The sequence below is a fragment of the Notolabrus celidotus genome, chromosome 2 (genome assembly GCF_009762535.1).
Source record: "Notolabrus celidotus isolate fNotCel1 chromosome 2, fNotCel1.pri, whole genome shotgun sequence".
Classification (NCBI taxonomy): domain Eukaryota; kingdom Metazoa; phylum Chordata; class Actinopteri; order Labriformes; family Labridae; genus Notolabrus; species Notolabrus celidotus.
The window spans coordinates 17968587-17990676 of NC_048273.1; the positions used below are offsets into that span (position 1 = coordinate 17968587).

Sequence of the window (22090 nt, forward strand, 5' to 3'; positions counted from 1 at the left end):
TTAGAGCAAATTAAAGCAAACAGTCTCCTGTGGTGAAATGGTGCAGAACCTTTTGTCCGTTGCCCTTTTAAGAACATTAATTGTGCAATGTATTTGCTTTCACTGTTAATCTTTAAAGCTTTACTTCAAGTCATAAAAACAGGCGTAGTCATTGTTCATACACTGATGTTTTGAAACATTAATAATGACTGACACACAGATTAGACAGTTTCCACCAAAACAGGATACCAACCACAAATGCACATAAAAACACTTAGTGAGGAATCTGTAGTCTGGTTGCTATAGTCGAGGTTGTTCTGACTTATCATACTCAGAAAAAAAAGTGAAACAAAGTCAACACCAACGCTCCAAACCAAACATCAATCACGCAGATCTAAAAGGAAAACGTTAGCTAGGGGTTAGCTCAAGAATGTGTGCACAACAGCTCCTCAGTGTCGAACCATCCCATACAATTAGCATGGGAACACATATGCTGTCAAAGATGGGGCTATACAAAAGGGGTCAGAGGTTCCTCAAGGTTCTGTATGAGGGCTGCTTCTGATCAGCTCGACTGTGTGCCGGGTGAAAGGCTGGGAAGAGCGACCCTGGGACGGGAGAGGTCAGTGGGACTCAATGATGTGAGATTTAATGTCCACAGATAGAGGACACGGGATGGCAACCCGTCTTTGACGTCTTAATTAGCTCCAACATCTTACTCTCATGCTTCTGACATATGCTTGAGAGTGGGCTGAATGTGTGGAACAGTTTCCCCTTCAATTTGAAAGTATTTATATAATGTTAAACAATAACCTTTAAATTAAAGGTTCAATTTGAGCTTGAAGTGTAATTATCATTTTTAAAGGAGGCAGTGAAAAGTGGAAGATAGGAGAAAAGTGTGGATGCTCGTAGATATAAAGTAGTTCACTGTAACATAAGTGAAAAAATAAAGGTTTTTTTTTGTGTGCCTGTGTTTCTTACAGAGTCATCAGTTGCTGACGCAGGCCATCCTTCCCACTGCTGATGCCGGACTGGGATGTTGGTCAAGTCTGAGACGTTCCTCTTTACCTGTATAAACATAGGAAAAATAAAACTATTAGTTTAAAGTATAAAGATAAAGATATAAAAACATTCTTACAAAATACTGGTACTGTAAAAGCAGGTATGTGAAATTTTAAAGACAAATCAGCTAAAATATACAGTTGTGCTCATAAGTTTACATACCCTGGCAGAATTTATGGTTTTATTGGGTAGTTTCTGTTGTCATTGTGATATAAAAAGAGTAAACACAGTTGTTTGACAATAAATAGCTTCACCTAATAATTAACAATGAGTGGAAAAAAAAGTTTTTCTCTTATCACTCATATTCTCTGAAAAATGGCCAAATAAAAACAAACAAATTCTGCCAGGGTGTGTAAACTTATGAGCACAACTGTAAATCTAGAAATTGCTTTATTACACTTTATTACAAAATGTCCACATTTATTTCTGCAGTAATAACAATTTTCTGAATTCAATCTACAGCTACATCAAAGTGTCCATTCAGCAGCATAAGGAAAAAGTAGGATGGGACAAAGAAGGAGGGAGGAGATGAATCAAGAGGAGAGAAGAAGTAAAAAAGAAAAAGAGAGCCAGTGTTATCAGCATTCTTCAGATGCCACAGCTAATGCCCAGCAACAACAGACCCACGCTCTGAAATGAACAGTATTTCTCTTTTCCCATTCATGCGCGGACGCTGTATCTGCATCACTTAATAACATTCCGTGCTTTTAAACAGTTAGCAGCCAGCAGCGTCTGTCCAACCAAGCGCCGCGTTACACCGTCCACTGGGTTGTTGGTTTAAAGCCCTCACGCCAGCCTGATGTGCGCCAGCCGAAGGTGATCAAAGCCCTGTCGGCGTCTGAGCGCTGGCGGCCGTGGATTCTGGTGCATTTGTTTAGCAGAATCCTCCTCTACAGGCCCGCAGGGCTGGACACTGATGCTGAGAAAACTGTCAATTGTGGAGCAAAGAGCCATCCACACACAGGTCAAATCCTGTCTTTGCAAAAAGCATTGAAGTGAGATGGATCCGTGGGCATATGCAGGGCTGCTGGTCATGGAAGTGGAAACTTAAAGAACGCTACAAACACAAAGTCAAAGTCAACGGCAGGCAAAGCAGGAGAGCAGCTACAAAACAAAGAACCAAGAAGACTGCAGGGAACTTTCACTCCACTACTCTGGTGTTCACATGCTTTGCATCTGTTTGTGTCTGTGTGTGGATGTCCTTATGGTAAAGACACAAGATCGGCTGCTTGCAAAGATTGTTATATATTCAAATTTGATTTCATCCCTTTTCCAAAGCAACAGTAAATAGTCTAAGTCATCAATCTCTCAAAGAAATTATATTTTATTTGTGCTGGGCCTGGCACACCAAAGCAATTTGCAGTACAAACAAGCTGAGAGAAAAAAAATAAAAGAACAATAATAAATGAGTGGCACAGTCCATCCTTTGTCTTTCTATCGTAAATCCCACAGCACACTACTCGGCGCCTCTCCTTATGATGAGAAGCTATGGCCAGGATAGCAGCCTGGGGTCAGAGCGGGTGGCCAGTGTTATTACAGAGTGTAATATCTATGTTTGACCAGCCGGACTACAGGGATTTGACTGACCGGCTGGCCAGCCGATGAATAGAGGGGAAAAGGGAGGAAAGAGGCATAAACACTAGTAATGAAGAGGCTGCAGTCAGAGGTTAAAGCAGCATCAGAGAAACAACAAACTAATGCCCACCACAGAGAGAATGAAGGTGAGAGGTGGTGGAGGAAGAGGAGGAGGAGGAGGAGGAGGAGGAGGAGGAGGAGGAGGAGGAGGAGGGGGGGGGGGGGGCAGACAGCTAAAGGCACCTGGCAAAGGACAACCTGATCTCACCGCAGAAAGAAAACACAGCTACACAGCAGACCTGCCCACCTGAAACTACACCACCAGACTCTGCAGACAGTCACTCACACAGGCCGTCTCCGACCATATGAAAAGTTTGGTGTTAAAAGGGAAATCTGACGCAACTATAATAAAGCCAAAAAAAGTCAAAGTCAGAAAATATAGCAACAGGGTTTTCATTCTTCCACAGGTAGCTGAAGTTTTTGTTGCAGCCCTCAGTTACAACGCAATGCATGTGTTGGCCACAGGAGCCATCACAGAGGGAGCACTACTGTCTAATGCTGCCCCCTGTCTGCCACAACATCAGTCTCACTGATAAAAGCTAGACTACATCAAATTAAAACAACTATGTTGAAAGTATAACTCGAAGTAACAATTTTTACTGTCAGATTAAACTTGTTCGGCCCACGTTAATGACGTAATGCAGAAGTGTTGCCGTATGAGTCACTACTAAACAGTACTTTGAACCCAAGGTGAAAAGCCTCCAGCAGCGAGGGAGTTGTGTCCATCAGCCTGACTTGTGCAGCTGAGAATAAATGTAAAGGAACAGTTTAAAAGAAAGCAGAACAAATCAAAGTTGTAATATCAAGTGTAGCACTACTGATTTGTGTGTTCATGTTCATTTTGAGATGAGGGGGAGCTGGAGTTGGTTATAAACACTATTAGTGAGACTGGCTGTGGTGCTGAGCTGCTGGGCGATACGGCAAAATTAATGATCCAATCATTGTAAATGCCAATTGCCTGTAATCCCTGGCTGGAAGCAAATCAAAGGAAAGGTTTCCGTTTAACAGTCACAAGCTCTCCCTCTCTCACTCTCTTTCTTCATCTCCCCTAGGCACCAGATGCCTTTCTTTCATTCCTTTTTCGATCCAAACTTGCTTTTCTCAGCCCTGTAGCCCTGTCTGCATTTGATTCCTATATGTCTCCCAGCTGCGGAGCAGGGATGGGGCCCGAGCCCAGCCCTGGGGGGGCAGAAAATGAGGGAAATCCCCAGGACAACTGGTCTGGTCACGGACAACTCGAAACCAGCAGCCATCCCTATTCTACCCTCTTCGTCCCTGGCAAACATTTGCTCTCCAGCTTAGCTCAGAAGCTAGCCAGCAACTTACCCCCACACTCTTGTCTGGTAATGCCAATCAGAGTCTACACAACCCAGCGCTCGAGAGATATAGAAGAAAGAAGGTAGAGAGGACACTGGGAGAGGGAGAAGGAGAATGAAGGAATAGAAAGGGAGGGGCAAGGGTAGTTCCCTGAGAGCCACAAGGCATAGCCAGAGCCTTTGGCAAAGACAAACAAGAAGACAGGACTCTATCCCCATTGATATGCACAAGCAGAGACCATCCGCTAGTCTTCAGATAAGACAAAGGGGAGAATGGGGAGAGAAAGGTGCTCTGTAGTGGAGGCCATATGTGTTTCGTGAGTGGACACAGTATGAGCAGAATGGGGAGTCAGCCTGGCTGAATATGGTGTTGCTTCTTTGTTGCATTCTTAAGTCTTATTAGGATGGCAGAAATACTCTCCCTTTAATTGGTTTCTACCTATAAGTCTCATTACATAACTCATCCTTTGACCCTGAGCATCACACTTAACTCAACAGCAACTTTATTAATGTCACTCAGAGCTACTATTTGACTGTCTTTACTACTTGTGTTTGCACCTGAAGCTCCAAAATTGGCTTCCTAACCTTTTGAAACATTCCTTACATAATGTGTGTACACATTGTTTAATGAGGCTTTATTTCCTAACACATTACAGTAAAGGAAAGGAAAGACACCAACCCCCTGGCTGCAGAGTAAATATATAAAGAGTGTGGTCAACATGAGGCAAACAGAGTCCAGGTCTATGCAGGTTAAAGATCCAGGCCTCATTTTCACCACAGGGGCCTTGAGATGCCTAAAGACAAGCATGCGTAAGGAAAAGACCACGACATGGAGGCCTGTTTAAGCCCACATTGTCCCTTCTCTCTCCCCCATGGCCTCATACAGCACCCCCACCAAGCCAGCAGTCCTTTGCCTCCTTTCTGTGTCCAAGGTTCCTCCCTCCCACACCGCAGGGACCCCTCCCCAGTGTTTGTAATCCCACCAGAAACACTTAAGGTTCACAGTGGGTGCTCATCAAAACCATCTGCCTGAGAAGAGGGTGAGAGAAAAAAAAAGAGATAGAGATGACGGAGGGAGAAGAAAAAAGAGAGAGTGAGAAAGGAGAGGGAGAAAACCAGGGAGGCAAGCTGCCTCCTCCAGTTCAGATGTTGGTTGTACTAATCTGCTCAATTAGCACCATTACAAGCCCTGCTAGTAGCCTGATTATTATTAGTGTAATCTTCACCTGCACCGAGGAGCAAGGCCTGAAGCTGCAGTGAACAAAAAACCTGACATGGAAAAACTTCTCACTGCTGCCTCAGAGCGCATAATTAGCTCACTGTAAAACAAGAGGACCACAACGTGAGGGAAAATACAAGAAATAAAAAAGATACAAAGCTAGAACTAAAAGGAACCCACTAAAGATGGATGTTTCCATTTGCAATTGAGTTATAGTGGGAATTTCCACTACAGCTTATTTCCCTTTACCTGCAACAGCAGGATATCCACTCTGAATAAGAAATGGCACCTGCTTGGGTCTCCCTCTGCATGGGGGGAAGAGCAGGATGATACAGAGCAGCAATATATCTATGTGCTTGTGTGTGGCCAAACATTGACACAGCCAAACACACTTTCTCATCATACAAGAGAGAAGACATTTTTATGCTGTTCAAGCTACAGTCCATATGCAGTAGTTATTATAATAATAACGATGGACAGAGTGGCATGCTGCTTTTAAACTAGGTCCAGTACGAGTGTCTATAAATACTTAATAAGCTGCCAAATCTACTGTTTAGTTTCAGATGAAGAAAATGAATGGACTCTGTCTCTTTCCATTGCTCCAGCCAGCCAAAATCAAACAATGTTGAGTATTTAAACTGCCTCCTCGACTGCTGAGAGGGAGAGAGAGAGACAGACGGAGGGAGAAAGAAGCTGAGTAGGGGGAGTCAGGAGAAAAAGAGGGGGTTGTAACAGACCGCAGCTGTGAGAGTAATTATGTGCTCGGAAATGTGATCATTTGTGATGAATAATGAATCGATGGCTGAGATAGACTAGCGCTGTTTAGCCAATGGAATGAAGGCAGTGTTATGGGAAACCAGGAAATCAGGTACAATAATAGTATGTATGTGAGGGCATGTGGGGGAGTCAGTGAGAGCTTTTGTATGGTTCTGGGAATATACAGTGACTCTCTGATGTCCTGAATGGTTTTAGTGTTCATGTGCTGGTGTCTTACCTCCTGTATGGTTCTGGAGCCGGGGAAGTTGAGACTGTAGTCCCTCTGGGCCTCACGGTGGCTGATGACCAGCAAGAAGTTCTGGTTTAATGACTCCTCGAGAGCACTGAATCAGACAAGAAAAAGTAAAACTGTAAGCAATAGGGATCAACAAGAACTTCAAAGTCGGGGAGAATACCGAAGCAAGAGAACTAAAAAAAAAAAGGGGGGGGGGCACAGAAAAACAAACATTATCACTGAGAGTGACTCAGTCAAGAGAAGGGCAAGCTGAAACTTGTAAACCAGTGGTAGCCTGCTGGCCCAAGGGGAGGTGGATGCCTCCTCTGGGGGCTAGTCACCTACTTCTCTGGTTGTGTCTCAACAAGCCTGGTCAGAGCTGCGCTCAGGCACAGCAGGCTACCACAGCTATGACCAGCTGCACAGAAGCAGCATGGCTTCCATCAATCCGGCTTATTGCTAAAAAAAACTGCCAGCTATTATGAAGTAAACCCAGGAGGGCTTTCAGCACCTTCTAAAGCGCAAACCCTAAAGATTTGTTAAAAGAACAACTTTACAGTGACATGCAGTACAGTACAAGCTAACCACAGGTTATAGACCAATGAACCCACCAGCTGATCACCAGTTATGGGTTATTTTTTCCACTTTGAATTATGGTTGTTCTTATATACAAAGGACATAAACTGTGCCTACTCAGACTTCTATAGAAGTTGAAGTATCAACTCAAGCTTTTTACTCAAGTAAAAGTGTAAAAGTACTGGTTTCAAAACTACTTAAAAGTATAAAAGAAAAAGTAATGTAAGGGTAATAAATGCCATTAAGGACAAAAGCTTAGGCTGCACCACAGGGGCCTAAAGTGCACGACCCCACCTCCCAAAAAAAATATGTTTCTAGAGGCCATAATGACTATAATGTTATATTAATATGTTAGTGTTGACATATTTGGGTTGCACATGTTTCAGCCTTATTTATGCCCATTGAAAATGAACGCATTTTCTTACAATGCAAATACATTAAAGAACCATATATGTGTACTACTGAGCATTAACGTGTTTCATAAAGTGGAAGATATGATGACTTGTTGCCTATAAGTACCGTAATGGTGCAATGGAGGCTATTTTTAAAATGTAAGGAGTAGAAAGTACAGATAATTGCGTGAAACTGTAAGGAGTAGAAGTAAAAAGTTGGCTGAAAAATAATTACTCCACTAAAGTATAGATACCCCAAAATATCTACTTAAGTAAGGTATCAAAGTATTTGTACTTTGTTACTTGACACCTCTGGTTATTTCCATTTTTCTATCAGAGTATAAACATTGATCACTGGAGACAGTGATGGATTTAGATATTTGCACATCCATAGAGGATGTCATGAGCTGATGATGTTGTGACCTGGAAGTAAAAAATAACCTATCAAGAGGCTGTGAAGTGAAGAGCCTGATTCTCTGGAACCGGCAACGTGACCCGCTTACCATCTCTCACAGCGGTGACAGAGACGCTGTGAACAATGCAAACGCAGACATTTTGTGTGTTCACGTAGAGAGGAGGAGGTGGGGGGGAATCAACTTTTGGAAGCTTCATTTACAATAAGCTGTGAGGTTAAGTAGCGTTTTGAGCAAATGCTGGGTCTGTGCGGCTGAATATCAATGGGAGGCTTAAGGGCCGAAGCAGGCACTTAATCAGGGCTCAGAACCCGAGGAGAAGAGGAAGAGTTGAGGGAAAGAGAGGGATGGGGGAATTAATATGTAGCGCACACATTAATTATGCAATCACACCCTTAATCTGCACAGATCTGGACGAGCTTATGTTAACAGAAGCTCAAATTTACTGTAATGACAGCATATTTACATTGACTAAAACTACGAAATCAATATGTAAATGTAATGTTTGTTGTAGCTAACTGGGGAAGATTGGAAATGTGTGGAGTAGGAAGGAAAGATGCATACGTAATAGGGTTGAGCAGAAGGAGAAGAGCGATGTGTTTGCATGAGTGTGCGAGAGAGGGAGAGCGAGAAAGAGAGAGAGAGGAAAATGGAAGGGGTAGGGACACATAAATAAGGATCTAGCTAATATCATGATTATGTTTGGACACAGTCCCGAGCTACTGCTGGCAGGCTGCTAGACTCCTAAATAGACAGAGATAGAGGGTAAACTGAGTGGAAGTGTTACTCTGTCCTTCCAAGCAAAGAAGGAACATCTTATCAGTCATTTATGGCAGACCGATGAGCCATTTGGTGAGCATGTGTGTGGGTGGAATTCTGTTCAAGATTTACTTTGAAAAAAATCCGACCACTCATGGTGCTCTACAGTACAAATATAGCTACTCGAAATATCAAATGCAGTCAGAGGGGAAATAAACCTGCCATTCATAACGAGTCATTTCCCATCTGTCTGATGAGGCCGGCTGGTTGATAAATAAACAAAACACCCATGTTTCAAGTCTGATATCCCTTTGGTTTGACAGCTTTCACCACTGATGTTTTCAAAGCAGCTGTCTTCTGATAGAAGCAGGGGTTGAAATGCGGATGTCTCAGTGTTTGCTTCTGCCTTCAGAGGTCTCTTTCTTGCTCAACACACACACTCGTGACATCCAGGTCGGCCTGAAATATCTCTGGAGGTACTTGACATGGCATAAGGGTGCAGGGAGGGAAATGTCATTTAACTTTAAGGACAGGGAAAATGGAGCGTTTTGCAGGGGGAGAAGAGCAGGCTAAACAGATTGGTTTCATTCTGAGGTAAGCCCATCGCCTAAGCTGTGAGTCCCTGCGGCACAGAGCAGACTCTAGACCTTATTAAACTAGCACTGCCAGACACACACACACACACACACACACACACACACACACACACACACACACACACACACACACACACACACACACACACACACACACACACACACACACACACACACACACAATGTGACATGTGCCTGCAAAATACAAATACCCATACACACTCTGTCTCCCCAACCACCCACACCATCATGTGTGTGTTTCTACTCCTTAAAGACACACAAAGCACATCAACCCAGGAGAGTACACGCTGACTGACCATTTTACCTTCAATAAGTACAGGGGAGGTCATGAGGTACACACAGGGTCTTCTTACCTCCTCCACATTTTGCATCCACAACAAAGCAGGAGAATTCGAAACCGTTTTGCTCTGTTTTGGTCTGCCATCCTGTCCCAAACTTAATCAGCATGCTAACTGTCAGATTCCTCCAATAAAGGCTGCTTCAGCTAACTAGCAAGCTAGCTGTCATAATAAAGCCTCTGTGAATCTGCTGCCAGATAGCTGACAGAGAGAGTTGGGAGGTGGGGAGCCACCATAAAACACACAAAACCTAATGAATCATTTTTGCAATTTTCTAATTTCTTTTGGAGTTCAAATTAAAATAACCTTTCGTTGGCAAACACGCCGCCTGAGAGCCGAGCGGGGAGTAAACGAACAAGGGAACAGGCTCCATTGAAATATTCATCAGGCCTTCATCATTTATGCAAGAGATTAGCTCCTCCTCAACACCCTCCTGTATTCACAGACAGTCATCAGCATGGCCACAGAGAGAAATCTTCTTCATTGCAGGCTTTAACATTGCAGGGCTAACTGTACATCACATCACTAACTAAATACCTACCAGGGGTGGATCGGTGCTCAATGGAAAATCTCCCAAAGCCTCAAGATTTATTTCTAATCAAACATGACAACTAAGAGAAGTGTACTCAGCAGGATCATAATGACAGTGAAGCACTGTTTAATCAGTCCGTTTGGTTTAGGTATGTGTGCTGCAAGAGCCAAGCTCTACAAAGTAATTGGCAGGGATATTACCATTTATGGGACGTTTGCATTTTTACTCAGCAACAATCTGAAGCAAACAGGAGTTTGTAAAATTGAATTTGGGGTTTCAGACTATAACGAAAAACTAGCAAAAGCATATTTGGGAGACAGTTGTGGTTTTAGTAACCTCATTTGAAACAGCATTTTTGGATGATATTGGATAATATTGGACTTTTCAAGAAAGTCTTTGTGCTTTTAGACGTCTAGATATTTCATAACAAAATACAGCATTACAGAATTACTGCATTACTGCGCTGTGCACTGTTCATGATTAAGATTATGGAGATCAAGCAGAATTTATTAACAAACTGCCATCTCATAACTTTTTATATATGTTGAAGGAATTGATTTATTGGGATAAACCCCTTGAGATGTGCAATCTCGTTTTAGAGGGGGTCCCAAAATATACAGTTGTGCTCATAAGTTTACATACCCTGGCAGAATTTATGATGTCTTGGGTAGTTTCTGTTGTCATTATGATATAAAAAGAGTAAACACAGTTGTTTGACAATAAATGGCTTCAGTCAACCACTAACCATGAGTGAAAAAAAAGTTTTTCTGTTATCATTCATATTCTCTGAGAAATGGCCCAAAAAAACATTCACAAATTCTGCCAGGGTATGTAAACGTATGAGCACAACTGTATATATATGACCTCAGCACGTCGTGCATTTCTGTCTGAACAATCTTTTTAGAAGTGAAATCATAGTGACCAAGTTCTTACATGCAAAACAAACCTGTTCAAATGTCTATTGAACAAGTGAATTAACTCTGGTAAATCATCCTTTAAAACAAGCTCTAAATAATGGAGCTTTCCCATGATGAGTTGATTAAATCTTTAATTTAAGCTGGCTGATTTTAACTCAGTGGATCCCGTGATACCTTTACAGAAATAAACAAGAGCCTCATCTAAACTTTGGAACTTCTCTAACTGACGTCTGGAGAAGTTGTTTTCATTGATTTCAATATCATGGTTACTGCCAGTCATAAAAACAGTCATTCTCCAGTAAAGCTACAGTGCTGGGTGCAGAAACATATGTATACTGTATGATTATTCCATGTTTTAGGAAACTATCTTATAAAAAAGATTTAAAGTAGAGATGGAGCTATTAATCAATTAGGGTGTTTAATTGAGACAATTAATGGCATTGTTAAGTAATTAGCACCGGCCTGTGCTTACAAAGCTAATTCAAAATATAAACAAATAATGTCTGCAAACACTGCAAGATCGTCAGTGTCCCTCAAAATGTTAACTTATTTTTCCCATCCTGAATGACAGCATACCAAATCTAAAACAGTTTGATATAAATCATGTTATATTATATAGAATAATGCAGCTCAATATTGCTTCTAACATAAAGATCAGTCATGTTCTGAAATCTATAATATAACACAATGTATTTTTCTATTTCATGAATCAATTAAAAATCCATCAAACACTTGTTACTGGCTATGAAACCACTTATATTTGACAACAACGACATAATATCTGTACCAAGGGAATCCAAGTTGATACAGAGAAACCGACAGCTTAGCAGGATAAATATTACAAAGAATAATTTTAACATCTGACTGCTTCGAGCTAGTAAGTTAATCCATTTCCTTTTTACGTTTTATTTTAAGAGGCAGTTTATTGGCTAAAGCCTGAAACTCAAATCAAGGATGAGTAAACCAGCACAAAGGGGTTTGTCCTTCACTTAATGTCAGCCTCTGCAGTGCTACAATGTGTTTGATTTGTTGAAGGAGAAACTCAATTTGAATCAAAGGGTGAAACTGTAACTGAGGGAATTTGATTATAAACCATTGCAGTTACCTGGTTAAAAATCGAGGGCATAGCGCCTGTCTTTCAGAGATGACTCTTTAACCGTATAACAAAGTACATATTTTCTGGATTATTATCTTTAGGAGGAGCCTATAATAACAAAGATTTATACTTTTTGGAAATCATTGCAATAACGAAGAAATAGAAATAACAAAAAGAGTGTATGCATATCTCAGAATTAATCACTGAGGCTCTTAAATTAAGGAAAATAATTAGGTTTACCAATGTTTTTGTTTTAATAACTAAGAAGGAGTACATACTATTACCAGAGCAGATAAGTTCCCTCTGAGTATACCCAGAGTTTGTCTGGTGATATGACATGTCTGGGACTTTACTGGCACAGAGCTTTGTCTACTGCAACAAATTTGCACACACTGCACATAAATTGCTCGTAATGTGGATTTCTGGTGTGACCACAGTTTATTTTTACTGCATAATAACAGCTTGTCTGGTCCCGCTACAGGGGACTGCTCCCCCTTGTTCCCTGTTATCTGTCATCTATCCTCTCACAGTATGACAACAGGGTCACCATACACACACACACACACACACACACACACACACACACACACACACACACACACACACACACACACACACACACACACACACACACACACACACACACACACACACACACACACACACACACACACACGAATGCATGTGCATTCACAACGGCCACCCACTCCATTCAGCCCCGACTGTCCTCCACTAAAATAGCTGACACAGAATAATGAGCTCCCGACACCCGAAATGATATCGATAACACTTGGAGAAATGGCAACGGTGCTGCTAAAAAGGACCCGGCAGTTGGTGGGGGAGTGAGAAGACGAGGAGAGGCAGAGAAGAGGGAGAGAGGGGAGGGAAAACTGGGGAGATGAGGGCCATTAGCTGCCAACACAATATAACTACCACTTAGCCTAACTAGCAGGCAAACCGGCAAACTGCCAAATGACTTCTTTTACAAGTGTTCTGGTGACATGTGGATGCTTGCTTGGCTGCTAACATGAAGAAGTGTGGGGAGAGTAACAGTGCAATTTTTGTTTAGAATCCACTGTCAACAAACAAACTGAGGCCATTATATAAGACTACTCTGGCTAAGAAAAACGCCCCTGAAAATTGTCAAAATACACTGTATCCTATTATAAAGATCCAGTGTAATACTTTTTTGGGGCAACATGCAAACTGCAAAAACTGTAACTACAGATTGCTACACCAAAAAGCATCCCAGGATGTCTCGACTGTATTAGAGAACACAATTTTTAATTTATTAAGTCAGTATTTGAGTTTATAACCATCTGTATTATGAGCATTATATTAACAACAGCAAACTACTGAGTTTGTAAAGAACAAGCAAAAACATAAGGCCAATAATGGACTGTCTACAGGTGATGACTATTGTTATGCTTTGCTTTGAAAAACATGTCTCATGATCTGACATTGTGTAATCTTAAAAATATCTACTAATGTTAAAAGCACACAATTCTGTTTTCTGGTCTTGTCCATTCCGTCAGCCTTTCTGGAGAGGAGTGGAAAACTTCATTCAAATCTTGGAGATTTTATAAATATCATTTGAATCTTCATTCATTTTTTGGTACCTCAGGAAAATACCTGAAGGCCTCAGAAAGAGACACGTATCTTCTGAAGATTTTCATGGTTGCAAGTAAGAACCCTCCACCATTTAACTACTTAAAAACATTATTGACTCTGTTCACAGTATGGAAAAAATGACTTTTGCTCTTTGCCTTCAAAAGATGAAGGGAGATACACTCTGGGAAAAATGGGATTGCTATAGCCACAAAGACACTTAACTTTTTCTGTTTGTCTGAATTCCTTTGTTGTGTACTGTACCTGTCTGTTATACTTAATTTTCACTTTATTTTTTACTGATTGTAATGTAATGTCTTATTCCTCACTTGTTCAATGTTATATGCTCATGTGAAGCAAAAATAAAAATGAAACTTTCAAAAAAAAAAAAAGCACACAATTCAACTTTGCTAAATCTGCTTATGCTTAGAAAACATTTTAATCATTGAAGATTTTCTTTTTCTCATAGATGCAATGCTAAGTCCTCATTCTGATCAACACTCAGGGTGAGGGGGATCAATTGTGGGCAAAATGGGCTTCTAAATATGTGCCATCCTTTTAATAATCACAGGAGCAGCACGGTATGTTCTTGTCTTCCTCATTTGGACTAAAAATGTCTGCAATCCCCACAGAAGGACAGCCAGAAAATGTGCATACATGCACCGCAAATTAAAGCTCTCCAACTATACATAAATAGCAAGACATAAAAAATCCAAACCTTTGTTATATATTTTACACAGACAAGTATGTATCTTCACATAAGTATGTTTTAACCCGCCCAATGCTTATATTTTTTCATTTAAAATAAGAAGGGGCTAAGGTCATTCTCCACGGCACAGGTGCAATGAAGAGAGAACTATGACTTCTTTCGACATTGTTTACCAGACCCTGATGAAAGGACACTCACATGTTCACTCAGCTGCCACCTGTGATTGTATTACCACTTTGATTTTCCACTCAGCAGCCTGACATTTCAGAGAGAAAGGTTGCTAATACTGCCACGGATTCCCCGAAATGAAGAGAACAACCTTTGGAAGGAGAGCATCTGCTTAATGAAGCTTTCACAACAGACCTCTTTTTTGAGCGGGTACTATAAATCATGTGTCAGGCTGATATATGTCTTGGAAAACGGGAACAAATAGGTATTAAGTGTCAATAATATATACACAGTCTATGTAAGATGCATAACAACCTTTAGCAACAATAGCAGGCTTAAAGAACAAGAGGAAAATTATTATTGACACAACACACAGAGTAAGCAGTGGTAGATGTTCTTCTCAAAATGTCACAATAGACGAGAGAAAATGAATGTGCACCAGCAGGTCAAATGTCTCTTAATATTCCAGTGAAAATGTTATTTGCAGGCTGGATTCTGAATTAGCATAACTGGACATTGACCCCCACCTAGTGGTCATTATGAGGTACTGCATTTCAATCCCAAATGCATTGAATGATGCTTGTGCAGCAGAATGGGAAGAGAAGGATGTTTTGTGGGAAAATATATAAAAAGTGATCCAAAGAGAGTGCTGATGGACGAAATCAATACCTGTTTTTGCTGGTACTGGCAGTAGCAGATATTTCTGGGGTCAGGACATAGAGGCTGTTGTTCTTGGGCAGGTGTAAACTTCTCAGCACCGTCTGATGACAAGCATACACAAATACATAGATGAAACGTCAATAGTTTCACTCACTAGGTAGGCTTTATTGATAAGGATAAAATGATTTGTTTGTGCACACAACATGATAATGTTTACTTTTCCAGCTCTAAAAACGGTTTACATCTCCTGATGAAGATTTTGATGAAGGCCTGTGACAGTGTACTATTTTATCAGAAGTGGGAAAATCATTTTAAGGATTGTCCAAAGGTAGAGCAGAAAATAAGGCTTCAAGAAATGTTTTTTGAAGGCCAATATTGGTAACGATATCTAAAGTTCAGTGACTTAAAAAAAAAAAGGCCATGAAGGCTGCTGGTTTTATTCTACTCAGTCACTGTTTTATGGGAAATTTGATAGTGTTAGAAATTGTGATGTATGGCATGCTTTTCTTTTGAGATGAGATGTGGCAGAATTTGAATGAAACAGTAAAATGCAGTAACTGTGCAAAGGCAGACGATTAACAAACATTGTATAATGTTAATGTTAAGATACATGCTAAGACATAAGCTGTTTTCAGACATGCACTCTGGAAAATTTCTAGAAAATATCAGGAGCTCTGACCCTGAAATTTACCTGACAGGAATGCTCAAAACCTCGCGGTGGGATGCCTTCCCTGTCGGGCTGAGGAGAAATCTCAGGAGTCTTATCATGACATGAAATAGATGATGCGGTATAGTCACTGTGTTATGTTTTACAACCTTATCCAAGATCAAAACCACGGGCCCTTACATTTTACTCACCCGTATACTTTAATATATTTTTTATCTTATTCTCTTTATTCTGTTTCCCTCTACTGGCATACTGTCTGTTTGTAAATTCACTGCTGTGTTACTGTCAATGATTGAAATAAAGATGGTTTACAAAAATGGTAGACAGAGACAGAGTCATATGCTTTTACAACAGTTTTTGCCTTATTATAAATGGGACAAGTTTTTGAACATATCCCCAGTATCAACAGATGAGTGAAAAGAACAAACTGGAGAGGAGAAGAGAATAAGGCAGTGTCACTACCTTTTGATGTTGTTTCATAGTCGCTCTTCTGGGTTCACAGCGGTGTTCTATTGAATAGGGTTTCCTATTAAGATGTGCTACTCAGGGCGCTGCGCATGCAACAAGCCTTAATCCTGGGTGTTTGTCACCAGTGGGGGTTTTTGTAAAGAGTATCAAAAGACTGCTTGTGTGAAAAATAGTGATCATGTAATGGGAGCATCATGTGATAGAGGATATTGGTGTCCTGAGATACACCTCTCCTGGAATCCTCTTTAAAAGTTTAACTTAGAGTACCAGCACATGCTCGCTTATTCTTACAGCAATCTTACCCTGTGTTTATGACCTGAAAACATTACTAAATCAAACTGACTGTCTCTGCTCTGGATCCGCGCAATAGTAGGACTATCAATCAAGCAGCTGAACTAGGCAGAACACCAGGCACATGATATAAACATCAACCCCCCCCCCAGCTTGCTTGCAGTGATTTCTTTGGCAGAGGTTCTGCTGCGTTCCAACCTCATACATATTTATCCTGAAATAATACTAGGAGGCTAGTCGGAAATATTCCGGGTGATGTTGGGGTAAAAAATTGGGCTGGTTGTGTTCACACATACAGCTCACCTGACTAATATGGGGAAATTTTCAGCAACTTTGTGCATGTCTGAAAAGGGTTATACATACAGATATGGTTTTTCAAAAAGACTGAAAAATAATCAAGTTTCAGAGTTTAGCTTATCACTAGTTCTGTTTCATTTTTCATGTGCATGTTTGTGACGAACGCTCATAGACTCACACTGTCAGATACATCTCCACTCTTCCATCCTTTTAGCTGCATTTTGGATACTGGAATACCAAGCTCCGTCTCGAGAATTTGTTTGATTTCTCCTGTAAATAAACATTTTAAAAAGGGCATTTGGAATTTTTTTTGCATTAAAGGGATAGTGTGACATGTTTGGTTTTATACAGTCTCTTATGTTGGTGTTTATGGTGCTCACCGACTGTGCTGCCTTCCTCCAGTACCAGCTCTACAGTGCGCTGCCGGTACTCCACCCTGAAGTTGAGCATCCGGGGCTGACGCTCTACAATGCGTCGGGAGGAGGAGATGCTGGGACAAGAAGCTGAAGTAGAAGACGATGGAGGAGAGGAGGACGAAGACGAAGACGAGGGAGGAGGAATGGAACCCCCTGCTGCTGCATCGGCTGCTTCTGATTGGCTAGGGGGTCCGTACATGCTGGACTGGCTCGCCTCATTGGAAAAGTTACTGTACGGAGACAGGAGGATTAGTGGTGATGTGCTTGCGCATCAAATTTTGAACATCTGAGAGCGTTTCAGTGATGATGACTGCTCCTCCCACCCTCCCTTCAATATCTCTTTATTCTCTATTATGTTATTCTCTTTGCTTCAGTTTGTGGCCCACAGTTAACACAACGCTGTAAATAATGTCTTTGTCTCCTGGCCTTGAACAAAGAGTTTTCTTTGTTCCATGAAGTGCAAATAGCAACTGTCTCACAAGAGAGTGTGCCAGACTCAAGGCTTTATAACAAAGGCTTTTATTTTGCCCCTATGAAGGGGACACTGTCCTGAGGCAACCATAAAATCTACACAAAGAAGTCAACAGGGAGCTAGATAAACTCAATCAATAGTATCCCATCGTAACTGCCTCGTAGCAGATTGACATTAAAAAAAATGATTTACTGAGATTTAAATATCTATATATTAAATGTAGAATGTTTTAGGAGTGGATTGATTAAAGAGTCAGGAAGTTATCTGACTTAAGCTCTGTCAACTACTAAATGGATTTGAAGATGAGATGAAAATCCATCATAGAAAACCCAGAAAGAGAGTCAGGTATGAAATCTGAGCCACTGAGATAACACCAAATGTAACTGTCACTAAAGTGAACACGTCTTACGAGTACTTTCCTGTTACAAAGGTGTTATGAAGGGAATGAGAGGGGAGGAATATAGACAATACAGATGAATAAACACAATATTTTACTAAAAATAGGAGAGGATAATGAAAGAGATCTTACACCTCTTGAAAGAATATGTGAAAAAAAAAACTGTTTTGAGGGTGAGCATTCACAACAAATGAGAGCACTTTCAACCAAACTTGGCACAGCAACACTGAAGACCGTTAAATTGTCGGTTGTTGCCGTTTGGGAATAACTCCCATGCTGTCCTGCATCTAGATGGCACTGTTCCTCTGTGAAGTATCCCAAAGCAGACTCTACTGTTGAGGCTTTCACCCAAAGACTAACTGTCAGACCAGAGAGCCAGTTCAACAATAGATTCACCATTCTCATCAAGTTTGACCAGAAAATGCCCTGAGGATTTTTGCTGATGAGCAAGGCAAGCTTATTATAATTCCCAACCTGCTTACTAAAGAGGACGCGAGGGAAATGGATTTTAGGCAGTAGCGTTGGAGTAGCCTCCAACTGGCTCCAGCTCATGTCACGTCATCAGAGTCTGTTTACTGGGCAACTCCAGCCTACTCGTAGCTGTGCCAGCCACTTAGTAAATGTGTTGGCTGCTGGTCACGCTGCCAGCCAGCCTCCATTCATAGCAATGTGTGCCCTCGAGAAACACCCGCAATATTCTCATGGCCCAAGGGCCTGAACTACATAAAGCTACTTGCTTGCCTGTGCACAAATGTGTGCACAATGTGTGTACACAAAAGGAAACGGTTTAGCAGAATGTCTCCAGTTTGAGTGGGTTCGGATCAGCACGTTGCATTCATGAGTCGAAACTATCCGTTGGAGGAAAGTGAAGCGCTCAAAGCCTCTTAAAGAAACCTTTTCAACCCAGAACCTGTTCACAACTCTGATCTTGGCAGAAACTTTGCAGAGTCTTTTATATTACTTCTATATCAAACAGAAAAATAGAAAAATCGGCAGGAGTTTAAGTAGAAACATGCATACAGGGTATCTATTAAAGGTGCCTTCTTTTAGATTTAACATTCATATTTCATCACAGGAGCAGGTTAAACAAAAATGACTTTCATCAGTTTAACACTTCTGAACCAGTGAATAAAGCATTCACACTGTTTTTAAGTAAAAACCAACATCATAGTACAACATTAAGACACACTCTAAATCTGCAATATTCACATCACCAGATCATAACCAAGGTGAGAAGTTCAGTTTCCCAACAACACAATCAGGTTGCTGTTTCACGTTTCTTTCAATGTTTGATAGTTGCTTTTATTGCATGTCTGCCAGGAGATGCAGACTATTTCACAGATACATTGCTGCTCTAGTACCAACTACTCAGATATCTTGACACAGTCTCATCCTTTTTTCATGATCAATAAATCAATAAAATCTAAATTGAGAAAAGTTGGAATGCTGTGTGAATCAGATTTGGTTGCAAATGGCTTGAACACCCTATAATGAATTGAAATAGAGCAAAGAACGTACATCAAATGTACTGAAACTTAATTATTTTATTATTTTATGAATAATATATCCTCATTTTAAATTTGATGCCAGCAACATGTTTCAAAAAAAGTTTTGACCGGGACAACAAAACTCTGTTTTCTAGCATTGCAAAACTATTTCAATGCTAGAAATCACCTGGGAGGAACATCTCTCAACTTGTGAGGCTAATTTTCAACGAGCAATTAACAAGACTGGGTAAAAAAAGTTATTCCAGCCAGGCCAAATCCCCCAGAAGTAAAAATGGGAAAAGGTGGAACACTTTGGAAGGGGCTCGGGAGTAAATCGTTAGGATAGTGTACCTCAGCATAACATTGCAAAGAATTCTGTGTTTTCATCATACACAGCCCAAACATTGTTAAAAGATTCAGTGGATCTGGAGACATTTCTGAACTAAAGGGTTGAGGCCAAAACTCAGAACAGACACAACTTTGTCATGTAAATCACTACATGGTGTCAAAATCACTTCCAAGTACCATTATCAGTGAAACACAGTTTGTCACCACGTCGACACATAGACAGGTTGCCCATAAATAACCATATATCCATTGTCCAATCTCCTCCACATTGTCATCCCCTCTCGCTCCCTCAGGTCTTCCTCCTCCCTCCATCTCTCCCTCCTCCCTCCATCTCTCTGTGCCCTCTGCCCGTCTCAGCACCATGGGGAGCAGAGCTTTCAGTCGTTCTGCTCCCCAACTCTGGAACTCACTCCCGCCAGACATCAGAAATATTGACTCTCTACCCCTCTTCAAATCAAAAATCAAAACCCCTCTGTTCCAATCTGCATTCTCTGCTTAATTTCCACTGCTTAATTTTTACTTGGTGTTACTTTGCTTGTTGTTTTTATTTATTTTAGCATGTTATTTTATTTATTTTGTTTTAATCCCTCTGTAAAGTAGCATTCAGTGTTAAGAAAGGCGCTTTTAAATTAAATGTATTATTATTATTATTATTATTATTATTATTATATATAAACATGAACCAGAAACGCTGGAAACTTCTCTAGTTGGAGTCTATTTACATATGAGGCAGCTGTGGCACAGTGGTAGAGTCGGTTGTCTCTATATAGGGAGGTCTGATCCCAGGTCCAACTGTGCACATGCCTAAGTGTCCTTGGGAACACCACTTAACCCCAAACTGCAACCTGTGGCTGAGCCATCGGTGTTTGAATGGGATTAGTTAATACTGGTGGGCACTTTGTACAGCAGCCTCTGCCATCAGTGTATGAATTAGATGTGAATGGGTGAATGTGACACAGTAAAGCTCTTTGACTGGTTAGAAGACCAGAGAAAGACCAATGTAAACACAGTCCATTTAACACTTAAGATGAACTGAGGCAAAGAGGGAAACTGTCCTGTGTCTGTCAAATCAAAAATTAACATTTGTTTTGGAAATCATGGATGCCATGTCCTCCGCTGTTAAGAGGAGAGGGACCAGCTGGCTTGTTATCATCACACAGTTAAAAAGCAGTTATGTTATGGGGATGCGTACATGCATGTGATAAGGGCAGTTTACACATCTGGGAAAGAACCATCAATGCTGAACAATGTATACAGGTTTTGGAGCAACCAGTGTTGCCAACTTAGTGACTTTGTCACTGTATTTAGCGAGTTCTTAGACCCCTCTAGCGACTCTTTTGCAAAAAAGCAACGAGCAACAAATCTAGCGACTTTTTCTGGTGTTAAATGAAGACTTTTTGAGACTGACATGAAAGCATGTATGTTTCTCAACGAGCAGCTGGCGATGCTGTGAGTCCCTCCTAGGCTGCATTCAAGACTGCAAATGTATCACACATGTACGAAGACACCGGTGGCTGATCCCACCTACTGTCTCTTTTTGGTCCGTTTAGATTGTTTATGAAGATTGTATACAATAAAAATGTAGACAATGTTATGGTTGAAAAATGTCATGCTTTACTTTCATTTGTTGTAGACTCCTAAGTGTAATTATAAACATATCTAGGGTGTTTTTTAACCTCTTTTTGTCTCTCCTACAGTGTCCATTATAAGTCAAATTATGCAAATTAAGTAATGACATCATTTAGCGAATTCTAGCGACTTTTAGGACAGCCAATTGCTACTTTACTCACTGAGGAGTTGGCAACACTAGGAGCAACATATGCTGCCATCCAGACATTGCCTTTGTCAAGGGAGACCTTGCATATTTCTGCAAGACACTGCCGAAACAACTTTGTTGCACATATTACAACAGCATGGCTCTGTAGTAGAAGAGTCTGGATGCTTAACTGGCCTGCTTGTCACCCACTGAAAATGTTTGTATCAGGAAATTAAAATTACAGCAAAAGAGACCCAAACTGTTTTTAAAAGAAGAGGTGAACAGAATGGTAAACACGCCCCTTTCAACTTTTTTGTAACATGTTGCTGGTAACCATTTTAAAATGACCATATAATTTCATAAAACAATAACAATTTTCAGTTTCAACATCTGGTGTGTTTTCTTTGTAGTATGTTTTATTACATAGAGGCTTTGTTATTATTTGCAAACCATCAAATCCAGTTTTTATTAACACAGCATCCCAACATTTTTGTAATTGAGGCTGTG

General features: G+C 40.8%; 1 protein-coding gene across 2 annotated transcripts in view; it reads right to left on the reverse strand.

The window, feature by feature from the left end:
- faf1 (Fas (TNFRSF6) associated factor 1) overlaps positions 1–22090 on the reverse strand; it is a 70356-nt gene that overhangs the window by 44037 nt on the left and 4229 nt on the right. Inside the window, exons 4-9 of one of the 2 annotated variants that reach the window (XM_034710864.1) lie at positions 17088–17353; positions 16886–16977; positions 15676–15723; positions 14994–15085; positions 6203–6308; positions 958–1044 (exon numbers count right to left, since the gene is read on the reverse strand). In XM_034710864.1, the coding sequence (XP_034566755.1) occupies positions 958–1044; positions 6203–6308; positions 14994–15085; positions 15676–15723; positions 16886–16977; positions 17088–17353 (691 nt within the window). The remainder of the gene's footprint in view (positions 1–957; positions 1045–6202; positions 6309–14993; positions 15086–15675; positions 15724–16885; positions 16978–17087; positions 17354–22090) is intronic. The other variant, XM_034710871.1, reaches the window with a different exon arrangement.